The sequence below is a fragment of the Natator depressus genome, chromosome 1, assembly GCF_965152275.1.
Source record: "Natator depressus isolate rNatDep1 chromosome 1, rNatDep2.hap1, whole genome shotgun sequence".
Classification (NCBI taxonomy): Eukaryota; Metazoa; Chordata; order Testudines; family Cheloniidae; genus Natator; species Natator depressus.
In genome coordinates, this window is record NC_134234.1 from 323,648,847 (window position 1) to 323,661,806 (window position 12,960).

Sequence of the window (12,960 nt, forward strand, 5' to 3'; positions counted from 1 at the left end):
GGTTTTCATTTCCAAGAGAGACAGCTTGTAAAATCAATGGCAAAGTAAATCCTGTAACCTTGCCCTCAAAGGTCTGTTGGCTTCCAAAATATACACATTCCGTCCCAACTTATTACAAAAATGTGTGCTTTTGCAATTAAGTAAATTATCCATAAATTAATATTTATTTGAATATAGTTAAGGATGACATGATATACTGTACCATAGTACTATTTCCAAACAAGTTACAATACTTGAAACAAGGAAACTAAATTCTTTTAAATTTCAACAAGGAGAGAATCTCAGTTAAAATCTAGCATCCCTTCTTCACAGAATTTTTAGAAAGATGTTAGCTATGGAATCTGATTGTATCTGTGTTCTGTAGCCTATTGTAGTAACTGTTTTTTCTCCCTCTTTTGTAAAGGAGCTTCTCCAATTTACAATATCTGAGTTTAGCTTACTGCAGAAAATTCACAGACAAAGGTTTACAGTACCTGGGATCTGGGAAAGGATGTCACAAGCTCATCTATTTAGACCTTTCAGGTTGCATTCAGGTTTGCATTTCACTTCTCTTTCATGCTGTGAGGAAAGGAATCCTTTCGATGACTGGCTGCATCCAGCACTCATGGTATACTAAAGTAGTACAAGCACTGCAGCAAACTTTTCAGAGGTTTTAAATTACATGACCACAGCTGCTTACATTTTTACTGAGGACTAGCAATATAGGCTTTGGCTCATGTCCAGCATAGTGTCATGTCTATAAACAAAAAGTACTTAATTGCATAATGAAAACAAGCATTGTTTTTTGCAGACTTAAATAGACTAATTTGTGTTGTGTTACTTTGTATACAATGTGAAATTTAAAATCCAGAGCCTTGAAAATACAGTTTATACCAAGATATCAACAAACAAAAATCTTTATGGGAGAGCTTGCACAGAATTTCCTGAAAAGGAAATCAATCTACCAGTGAGCTTTCTAATACTGTTACAAAGTAAGTTTCAAATGAAAATTAAAATAATGTGTAATTCTGCAATCTAAAAATGGCTAATAACTTGGAGAGTTTATTTTATTTTCCTACTAAAATTTTTAGTACCAAGTGCTGAGTATTTCGAACACTTTCAAATTTATGCTATATCCTGATGTATCTTTTCTTAAAGCATGGTAAAATGCTAGATGATGGAGCAGTAATATACCGCCAATATTTTAACAAAGGGCCTCCACATAAATTCTCCCCTATATGATATGGTTGCCTACTCTTTCCTTCATGGCTCGATATTTTAATAGAACCATTCTATCTATCCATCTGGGTACTTAAATTGCCGTCATCACTGTAGCATCTAAGAAATAATGTGCTTGTGAATCAGGAGATTATTATCCCCATTTTACAAATGGAGAACTGAGGGACAGAAGGTAACTTGTCCAAGATTACACAGGATGCTTGTGCCAGGAATTAAACCCACATCTTCCAGTCTACTGCCATAATAGCCAGACTGCCTGTTCTCTCAGGCATAGCTTTAAGGCAAGATAGTAATATCAAAGGAATTATAGGATGGGAAAAATTAATTAAAAAGGTAGGTATGGAGATGATATGCCTTGAAGCAGTAGGCACTATTAAAAAAAGTTAGATTTAGAAAATGTAAAATTCTTACATTGAATCAGAATTAATACCCATATCAAAATATTGCTATAGATTGTATTTATCAGATTGAAACTTTTAATGTGCCAAAGACCACAGACCCTGATCCATCAATGCATTTTAAATTTCTGTGCGCTGCTCTTGCCCTCAGGCACTGCCCCTCCCGCCCCCCAGTTCCCACTGGACGCGGTTCCCGGCCAATGGGAGTGCAGACCTGGTGCTCAGGGTGGGGGCAGTGCTCCTGGCCCCCCCTGCCTAGGAGCCGGACCTGCTGGCCACTTTGAGGGCACAGTGCAGTGCCAGGACAGGTAGGGACTAACCTGCCTTAGACCCGTAGCACTGCCGAGCGGACTTTTAATGGCCTGGTCAGCAGTGCTGACCGGAGCCCCCAGGGTCCATTTTCGACCAGGCGTTCCAGTCAAAAACCAGATGCGTGGCAACCCTAATCAAAAGCACTATGAAAACTTGGAAAGCACTTTCTGAAGAACTAGTTAACTCATTTCTTCGTGGGAATACCACAACTAGGGATAATTCCAGGATTACCTTAAAAAGAATGGTGTACGTTTTTTATTTCTGCACCTATATATTCCCTTCTCTGAAAGCATCTATCTACTCACCTTAACTTCATCCAAATTAATACCAAAAGTAATAATTTAACAATTCCAGATTTTATCTACTCTCAGGGTGCACATAGAAACTGTTTATTGGCTTTCCTGCACCTTCCTTAACATTTTAGGGAAAACTGTGAACTCGGTGTCTTTAGAACTGCAGGGCAGTCTAAACAACAGGTTTGAAATACATAGATTCCAAATGTGAAGGGATAAATTCCTCTTTCTCACAACTTTTATCTGATTATGGGATAAAAGACGGAGCAGAAGTTTACTTTTAGGGACAGTTGAATTGAATCTGTGGACTGCACTTTGGTATACTTTGTAATTACGAACTGTGGTGATGTTGGTGAATCCCTGAAAGTGGAGTCCTGGAGAGGGATAGGAGGAGGAGGAAGACCTGCTTTTCTCTCCCTCCCCTAGGGTAGCTGGAAAGTCATATTACTATGAGGATTTGGTTTTGTTTTGCTTAAGAAAACAGGAGTGCTAACCACCTTCCCTATGTGAGCATGTATGAGTATGGAGAGTTCTCTCTTTCTTCTCCTCATTTGGAGGCATAAATAGGCCTTCTCATTTGCAGTGTAAAATGGGCCTCCTGAGGTTAGTGTGAGGTGCTCCTGCTATACGTGGCATCAGCCCAAATGTGTATTATGTTTAACCTGAGATGAGATCTTTTTGATACAGACCTAAATGAAGACATAACAGATTAGACATATTGGAGATTGTGGTTTGTTATTAGGAGAAACTGCAAGTGGGTTGCTGTTACACTATAAGAAAATTTGGTGAGGGGATAGTAGAATTCTATAGAAAGCCTGCTCTCTTAGAAAAAACGTGAAGGCTGTGGCTGTAGACCTCGGATATTCCAGGATTATGAATTGAGGAAGGGGGCTTGGATATTTTGCTAAATAGTTAATTACGGAATACTGCTTGCTTTGCTCTAGGCAAGAATAAAATGTATTTTTTTAATGATACTGATGAATTAGAGACTCTTTATTTGATCCATTCACATAGTCGCTTCTTAACTCTGGAATCCATGAAACCTGGAAAGATTTATGGAGGCCTTCATCTTTCTGAGGTAGATTAATTGAGTTCCTTACAGTTTACTAGCTGAGTGTCTGCATGAGACCTTAAAAACTAAGGTCCTGTCTCCTGTATATGGATCTTAAAGATTTCATGGTATTTTTAATAAAAGCATAGGGATTTTGTTGTTGTGTCCTGATTAATACTTGTCCTTCCATCCCATTGTTCTGTGTTTCCACTGACTCCCACTCCAGAGGTTCCTGTATGTATATAGTTGATAAATTGCTTTGGGATAAGAGGCTTTACATAAATATAAAATATAATTGATGTTCTTTAGAGAAAAATCTTGTCGCTTAATTAAATAATAAAAGGAATGAAGTATACAAACCAATTATTCCATAGAATAAGCTTTTTCATTTTCAAAGTTCAAAAAGACACAGTTGGGAAAGAAGCCAGAATAAAGCTGCAAGTAAGGCAAATAATAGAACAGATCATCACTAATTAATGAACTGACATTCCCAACCAAACTTTGTTAATGGTATATGTTGCTATATTAACAAAGATAACAGTCTGTAGCTTTCTCCTTATATCAGCTAATGTCCACCAAGCAAATTAAGGGAAGCGTGGAGTAAAGAGTAAGACTGCCTTGCTAACAGCAAACTGTGGAACAAGTTGTGCAGAACACCAATAGATCTACCACTGACCTAAAAGTTAAACTCATTCATTACAAAATGGCATGTACCGCATACTGGATACCTGTTAGCATAAAAAAGCAGCAGTACTGTAAATGAAAAAAAAATAGAGAAGAGAATGGAAATCTGTTGTACAAGATATGGAAATATCCTACAGCAAATTATTTTTGGGAGGGAATAATAAGTGGAATATGTATTGTTTCTCAATAGCTATCCAAAATAACACAAAAATCTTCGTCAGAGGATCTTTACACTTTCATAAAAATCACAGAGCAAATTCTTGCTACAATACAGTACATTTGTTGCTTAAGAAAAGGGAGAGCTAACAGAAAGCATACTCAATGGCTGCTAGCCTATAAAACATTTTGGGGCCTCCTGGCTATGCAGTTGTGGATTATACACCCATTCCTTAGGGATACATGCCCTTGGCAGTGTATTGTTTTGCTGTTTTAGGCACTGTGTGACTGCCCAAAACTACTCCTGTTCCACAAGCAAAATTACAGATTCCATACAGGCTAGTTGTCATATATAAAGTCATGGAAAAAGATGTCAGAAAACTCACTGAGTCTCAGGGCAATACTGGATGCATTTCTTTTCTGGCTGACTGATGATCAGTCACCCTGGGATAGTTTTGGCACAGTCCAAAGACTTCCATGTGGCTGACAGCTGTATTTTGGACCTTAGAAAGCAAGAAATGAGGAGTCCATGAAGCTAAAGATTTCTTCTCCCTGCTGCTCCCACAAACCAATCAGTGGTTTTTTGGTAGGAAGATTTTTCACTATCAGGCTCAGTATTGCAGAAATGGCAATGTACAAAAGATTTGAAAGTCATTAATTATCATAGTAGATTGATTTAGCTAGCCAACTCAGAAAAAATATTTTCAGTTAAATAAGAGGCAAGAAGATTTTCAAGAAATTGCCAAGATCTGGTCAGCATGTGGGGAAAAGAAGGTGGCATGTCAAGGAATAACTCATTGATTCTCAGACTGCAACTACCTTATCCATAGTGAAAGTTAGAACAGCCTAGGGGTTGTTTTAACTTACAGTGGTTGGCTGTAGTTCCTAAGAGATCATATGCCATCTGAGAATCAGTCAACATCATCCTTTCCTTCCCCAGCAAGCTGTGCTGCACACTAAGGTGGGGGTGAGCGTGTTGGCTTAGGAGCTGGCTGCACAAGTTCCCCCTCTACTACTCCCACCATTTCCATAAGGGAATTCTCAGCGTGGCAGCTGCAGCTAAGAAATGCAGTATTAAGTTCCAGTTACAGGCTCTTGAAGAATCTCCAACATAAGGGGGTCTATTAAAGACATTGAAATTCAAAATAAATTGACTATGCAATTGTTCTGTGACTCTTTATACAACATTTCCCACACATAGTGGTCTGTCTCTAAAGAGTGACCACCAGATTTTGGTTCTTCTGTAATAAAAGGTACCTTTTCACTACATAGTTGGCAGATACTGTCCAAAAATAAGATTCATCTGACATACTTATTTATGAAAATAAGGCAAAAGGAGTATATATTATAATATTGCAGCAGGCCCTAAACGTGGACTAACTAAATTATTCTAATCTCCTTTTAAAGCCCGTTTCACAGCTGAATTTCCTCAGCTTTGTGCCTTAGAGCTGTTATTACACAGTTAAAAAAATAGTTTGTCAGATTTTGCCGGCCCCCCCCACCCGCCAAAAAAAAAAATAGTTCTGGACAGTGATCTTATTGGCTGGCTCTGTATAATTGTTTTTGGCTTTGTATTGAGTAATATACTCAACTGCTGCTATTTGTAGTATCAGTTTGCCCTTGTTCAGAAAACAATGTTTTTCCAGAGAAATAGATTAAAAGTCTTTTCAGTAATAGTTTAATTTAGTGAAAAGTTTGTTGAACTCCAGAAATTTGTGGGCTACACCCATGCTGCTCCTACCCATCTGCACAGCTAAATTTGAATGCCCCTTACGACTATGCCTAATTTCTGCAATCCTTTTTGTGTCTCTTTACCATTAGTGTCCACTTCTCAGGTCAGCACTTTCTCCACTCCTTCATACCCTGTTCTGAATCACAGTCCCTTCCCAGCTGCTGCACATCCCTTGTTGCTACAACCCTCTCCACTTGCTGTTTTCATCAGTACTGTATGAGTTTTCAGTCCTTATGTCCATCATCTATAGCCTCTCTTCATCCTTTAAGGGAGACTGCTTGTCAGCTTACCACTTTTCCAGCTCTTCCCCAAATCAGCCTTTGCTGTCTTTACCAAACCTGCATTGCCCAGCTGATTTTCTGACTTCTCTAAAATAGGTTCACCTCTCCTAATATCCTCTTTCCCCCTTGCTGCCAGTGACGGATGAAGGCAGACACCGGCCCTTTCCTTCGCTGCTCATATCTTCCATGCAGGTGGAAGTTCTTTGCTGAAGGGCAGTAATTGGTGAAAATTCCATCTCTGTTTTAATGTGGGGGTGTCAGCTGATCTGGCTGAAGGCAGTCTAGCCTAGTGGTGAGAAGGGGCATCAAGAATTGACAACTAGAGTCAGAGCTGAAATCAGTAGTCAGAAGCTGAAGCCTGGGGTCAAACCAGAGAGCAGGAACAGAAGATAGCAGGCTAGCAGGGGTTCAGAGTAAGGGCAGGACAGATGCAAGTCTGGGAGCAAGGCAGGGGCAGCCAGAACAAGGTAGCACAGAAAGCAGGCACAGAGGTGGATGTTAGCATTGAGCAGCCAGTGAACTGCTGCTGGCCCCCACAGCTAATCAGGTGGTGTGGCCAATTAGGCAGCCTACTGCAGGCCCGCTATACAGACCAGGCTGCCTGGAGATTAGTTCTGCTCTGGGGCCTGATTCCTCACAGGAACCCCTACCTCAAGGGTGCTGCTTAGGGGCCTGATTTCTCAGAGTAAGCATGGTGAAAGGTGTGCAGGAGATCTGGGTCATGGATGTGTTCTTAAGCTTCCTATGACTGTTCGTCTGGGCCATACCTGTCCCAGTCTGTCACTGGCTCCTGATGTGGTCTACTTCTGTGGGAATTCTGCACCAAAATATTAAAAATTCTGCGCACAATACAGTGTATTTTAAAATTCTGCAAAATTCTGCATATTTTATTTGTCAAAATAACCCAGTATAATCATGCCAGTTTCAATTATTTTGGTAATTTATTTCAAAATACCTGTCAGCAAGTATGTCTTCCCTTCCCTGCCATGAATGCAGAGGACAGGAGGAGATGACGTCTTGAGGTCCCTTCCAGTCCTATGATTCTATATGTGTAACAATACTGACAACAAAAAGATTCCCTGTGTAGAGAGTTAAAGAAACCCCTATGACAACCCAGTTCTTGTTTCTCTATTATGCTTTTGGGGGGCGCTGCAGTCTGGGTGTGTCACAGTTGCCAGCTGGGCACATCTTGGGGAAAAACTCTGCTCCGCTGGTCTTTTAGTTGATTCTTGTTTTTTTGTCCTGCCCCTGTAGGGTTACCAAATTTAAAGTTTCCAAACAGATGACACTGCTGGGGGTGGGGAAGGGGAGGAGGGGCTGGATGGGGAGTACTGTTGGTGGGTATTGGAGGGGATATTTGGGGGAGTACTGGAGGGGGCTGTGAGGCCTACCCGGCTCAACCACCTACATCCCCTCTTCCCCAGAGCCCAGCTGTGGGACCAGACACCTGCACCTCCTTTCCCCACAGCCCAATCACGGGGTGCCCCCAGACCCCGAGTGCCCCCCCAAGCTCCACACAGCTTCATTACTTTCTCGCCGGGCAGAGATGATTCACACCTGGTGATATTGGGGGGGGTACAAATTAAAGGTTTGGCTGCCCTCAGAACAGCTCAATTAAGAGCTGGCAAGAGCCCCCTCTTACCCTCAGTCTCCCCTCCCTACAGCTCCCAGCTGTTTCTCCTGCCTTTCCCTGCGGGGCACAACCCGCCAGCTCTGGCAGCCTAGCCACACCATGTGACCGAGCAGGGCTGGCAAATCCAAGAACTGCAGCTCTCCCATGCCTCCCACACATGCGCACTGCGAGCTGGGGAGCCGGGCTCTGTCAGGTCCAATTCTGCGGGGGAAAATGAAATTCTGTGCAGAACATTAATTCTGTGCAAATTCTGGCACAGAATTCCCCCAGGAATATTGGGCTAGACTTCACTGCATGTCCTAGGAGGAAACAGGAATGCCTACCATCTTAAACTGTTCACTTACCTTGAAATCATCAGGTATTTCTCTCTTGGGTTCAGAGAGAAATTTGAACCAACCAATCTTGAACCAAGATTTGAATCAAACAGCTTTTCTCACCCTACTGGATGTTACAGGCAGGTTACAGTTCTTAATACACAGGCTGAATTTCCTTCTCAGCCTGGGACCAATCTCCCTAGTTCTTGTTGCCTTCAGAGTAGGTATGGGAGGAGAGAGGTGCTCTTATGGTGCCACTGTCCCTTATATTAAACCCTCGGTCCATGTGCCTGAAAAAATATTGTCCCAGACATGTCCTGGTGGACCTTGCTGAATCACAGAGTTGAGCAATTCCCCTTGTGTGGTGTGTGCTCAACTCTCTCTTATTGAATTGTAAATCTCATTTACAATTCCCCTGCTGGTCAGTGGTCATTTAACGCCCACCAGGGTGTGGGTCACCACCTTTGTTGCCACTGGAGAGTGGGCATCGCCCAGAATCACAACATATTTCAATAACAATCACATGGCAAAAGCTATAACTTCATACACAATAACGACATACATATTTTGACAGAACAATGAGTTTCAGCAAATCATGACCTTTCATGTGGTACCTTACAAGACATGCTTTGTATGAAATATCACAACCATATACAAATGATGAATATGGGGGTTACAGGGTGCTACTTTGAGGCACAATGCATCATTCTGACCCACCTTAAACTGTATTCCATAAGGATCAGATTTTTTTATATATCCACCCTAAATTTGTCCCCATTGTACATTCCTATTTCCACATAAATCAGTCCATAAGCTTACCTGTGTTTTTTCTTAAGCCTCAGAGCACCGTGAAGGAACAGAGACTCCATTCATTGGATGTGCATTGAGCATTGATGTTCTTTCTTCAGAGAACAAAACTCTTTAGGAAATCACCCAGACTCTTCATTGCTCTTACGGAATCATGAGTGAGAGGGCGATCTCCTCACAGGTTTTTCTTTGCTGTGTAGATGTACCCATGGAAGGCATGATTTATCATTATGTATGACTTTAACTTTACCTTGATAGAATCTCATCAGGCTGAAAAACCAGCATAATTGGAAATTACATGAACTAATAAAGTACAGTTCAATTCCCTGCTCCACCACTGGCTTCCTGTGTGATTTTGAGCAAGTCACTTAGCCTCTCTGTGCCTGAGTTCGCCATGTGTGAAAATGGTGATAATAGCACTGCCCTGCCTCAGGGGTGTTGTGAGGATTAATATATTAAAAAGAATGTGAAGCACTTTGAGATCTACTGATGTAAAGCACTATATAAGACGTAGGTATTATTGTCATCACTACTACAAATTCTTTTGAAGTTCTCTAATTTATATTATTAGATGAACCAGTTCTCAGAAGACAGCACTTAAATTCAGAAGAAACTGAAAACATGTTTATTATACTATGGTTTATGTTGTTCAAAAATATTTATTTTAAAAATGGGCTTGAGCCATAAAATTCTGATCTGGTTTTCAAGCATCTCAGGGCTTGGGTTAGGTCCATTGTAGAGATAAGAGAAGGCTGTAAAATTCATACCAGGATTTAGATTTTGAAATTCCCCTCCACTGAAGAGCTAGATCAGGGGTGAGCAAACTATGGCCCGGAGGCCACATCCAGCCCTTCAGATGTTTTAATCCGGCCCTCAAGCTCCTGCTGGGGAGCGGAGTCCAGGGCTTGCCCCGCTCCGTGCCGTGGCTCGGCACGGCTCCTGGAAGCAGCGGCATGTCATCATCGGGCTCAGTGGGTAGTGATCAATGGCTCCATGTCTAGTTGGCAGCCGGTATCAAGCGGAGTGCCCCAAGGGTTGGTCCTGGGGCCGGTTTTGTTCAATATCTTCATTAATGATCGGAGGATGGCGTGGGTTGCACCCTCAGCAAGTTTGCAGATGACACTAAACTGGGAGGAGTGGTAGATATGCTACAGGGTAGGGATAGGATACAGAGGGACCTAGACAAATTAGAGGATCGGGCCAAAAGAAATCTGATGAGGTTCAACAAGGACAGTGCAGAGTCCTGCACTTAGGATGGAAGAATCCCATGCACTGCTACAGACTGGGGACCAAGTGGCTAGGCAGCAGTTCTGCAGAAAAGGACCTAGGGGTTACAGTGGATGAGAAGCTGGATATGAGTCAACAGTGTGCCCTTGTTGCCAAGAAGGCTAACAGCATTTTGGGCTGTATAAGTAGGAGCATTGCCAGCAGATCGAGGGATGTGATCATTCCCCTCTATTCAGCATTGGTGAGGCCTCATCTGGAGTACTATGTCCAGTTTTGGGCCCCACACTACAAGAAGGATGTGGAAAAATTGGAAAGAGTCCAGTGAAGGGCAACAAAAATGATTAGGGGGCTGGAGCACATGACTTATAAGGAGATGCTGAGGGAACTGGGATTATTTAGTCTGCAAAAGAGAAGAATGGGGGGGATTTGATAGCTGCTTTCAACTACCTGAAAGGGGGTTCCAAAGAGGATGGCTCTACACTGTTCTCAGTGATAGCAGATGACAGAACAAGGAGTAATGGTCTCAAGTTGCAGTGGGGGAGGTTTAGGTTGGATATTAAGAGAAACTTTTTCACTAGGAGGTTGGTGAAGCACTGGAATGGGTTACCTAGGGAGGTGGTGGAATCTCCTTCCTTAGAAGTTTTTAAGGTCAGGCTTGACAAAGCCCTGGCTGGGATGATTTAATTGGGGTTTGGTCCTGCTTTGAGCAGGGGGTTGGACTAGATGACCTCCTGAGGTCTCTTTCAACCCTGATATTCTATGATTCTATGTTCCACCTCTGGCTCCTATGTGTAGGGGCAGCCAGGGGCTCTGCACACTGCCCCTGCCCCAAGCGCCACCCCCGCAGGTCCCATTGGCCAGGAACCACGGCCAATGGGAGCAGCAGGGGCAGCACCTGCGGACGGGGCAGCGTGTGGAGCCCCCTGGCTGTCCCTACACGTAGGAGCCAGAGGAGGGACATGCTGCTGCTTTGGGGAGCTGCTTAAGGGAAGCACCGCCTGGAGCCTGCACCCCTGACCCCCTCCTGCACCCCAATCCCCTGCCCTAGCCCTGATCCCCCGCCTGCCCTCTGAGCCCCTTGGTCCCAGCCCAGAGCACCCTCCTGCACCCCCAGCCCCACCCCAGAGCCCATACCCCCAGCTGCAACTCTCACCCCCGCACCCCAGCCCCCTGCCCTAGACAGGAGCCCCTTCCCACACCCTGAACTCCTAATTTCTGGCCCCCCCAAAGCCCTCACCCCCTCCTGCACCCCGCACCCCAATTTCATGAGCGATCATTGCCCGCCATACAATTTCCATACCCAGATGTGGCCCTTGGGCCAAAAAGTTTGCCCACCCCTGTGCTAGATGAACCACTGTTTAGTTCTTTAAAGTGCCAAGTCAAGCATCTCAAGCCTTTACAGTTATAAGTAATGTGTTACACTAATACTATATACATGTTCTTTACTTGTTTAGTAGTTTGAATTGATATGTTTTATAGTTCACTCAGTATGGAGGTACAAGCAATTCTGCAATATTGGAACATACCTCTAGCTCTTACCGTACTGTTCTTTGAGTGCTTGCACATGTCCATTCCAGTATAGGGTTTTGCATGCCCCAAGCACAGACGCTGGAATTTTCTACTCTAGTGATATCTGTCAGGTCGGCTCCAGCACTGTCTGGTGCTGTGCATTCATAGCACTGGTATAAAGGGCCCTGCCGAACCCGTTCCCCTTCATTTCCTTCTTACTGCCCAGGATAGTGGCTGGAACTCCTTTCATTCCAGCAATAGGCAATTCCTCCTAGTGGCTTTTTCTATTTCTTTAGTGTAAATAGTTACTGTAGTTTGGTAGTTAGTAGTTAGTTCAAATGGTTGAATAGTTTTAATAGATAGTTTTGGACGCCTCCGCTCTTCGTTAGCAAGGTTGTTTGCCTTCCCAGAGCCAGGGCATGCCTCAGTCGTCGGGCATCAAGCCTTGCACTTTCTGTGGCAAGTCGATGCCATTAAGTCACTTGCACTCAAGTTGTCTCAAGTGCTTAGGGGAATCTCACAGGAAAGACTGCTGCCAGATTTGCAAGATCTTCAAACCCCGTACCAAGAAGGACCGGAGAGCAAGACTGAAGGTCCTTTTCATGGAGGCAGCCCTAAGTCCCACTTCAGAACTGTGTTTCTAGGACTCGACACCAAGCACCTCAGCTTCGGTGCAGAGCCCTCCTCATAACGGTCGTGATTCCTGGCACTGATCTTCATCTCCGGTGCCAAAGAAGAAACATAGAAAGCAGCAGCAGAAGAGTTAATCTCCAGTGCCAAAGACAAGTAGGCATGATAGAGCCTGCATTGAGCCACTCTTCCTCCCTGGGACTGCAACAACAGCTGCCTTCAGCTTCGGTACCTCCTCAAGGTCCACTGATGCCAGCACAGAAGGCATCTTTTTCGGGCAGACAGCATACAGGGCAGTTTGCAGTACTGTTGACTCTGGAGACATTTACAGTGGCCAGGGACCTACTTTCCCTACCAGTACCTGTGTCCCCGGAGATTCAAGACTCGGCACCGCTGGTACCGCTGAGTGGCAGAGAGCCATCTCCAGGACTTTGCCTGGCACCGCAACCGCCCTCAAGGGAAAACCCCCTTTGGCAGCATCTGCACAATCTTCTCCATGATGCCAAGAACCGGCACTGAGGGGAACGGCACTGCCTTGGTTTCCCCGTCGCAGGTTGTCTTCTTCATCAGAGTCCAAAGTGGGGTCTTACTCTTCCTGTCATCATTGTTGCCTGCACTGTTCCACAGGCCATTCCTATACTACTGTGACCCCAAATACAGGGGAGCTGCTGAATGCTTGGTCACCAGGTCCATGGGGACTGGCGCCTATGCAGTT

At 43.9% G+C, this 12,960-nt stretch overlaps 2 protein-coding genes across 2 annotated transcripts in view; one reads left to right on the top strand and one right to left on the bottom strand.

Moving 5' to 3' along the window:
* Nucleotides 1–608, bottom strand: part of LRRC17 (leucine rich repeat containing 17) — a 28,431-nt gene extending 27,823 nt beyond the window's left edge. The window contains exon 1 of the mRNA XM_074942534.1: nt 474–608. The gene's annotated coding sequence lies outside the window, so the exon portion shown is untranslated. The remainder of the gene's footprint in view (nt 1–473) is intronic.
* FBXL13 (F-box and leucine rich repeat protein 13) overlaps nt 1–12,960 on the top strand; it is a 177,214-nt gene that overhangs the window by 95,259 nt on the left and 68,995 nt on the right. Inside the window, exon 12 of the mRNA XM_074942528.1 lies at nt 404–533. Within this exon, the coding sequence (XP_074798629.1) occupies nt 404–533 (130 nt within the window). The remainder of the gene's footprint in view (nt 1–403; nt 534–12,960) is intronic.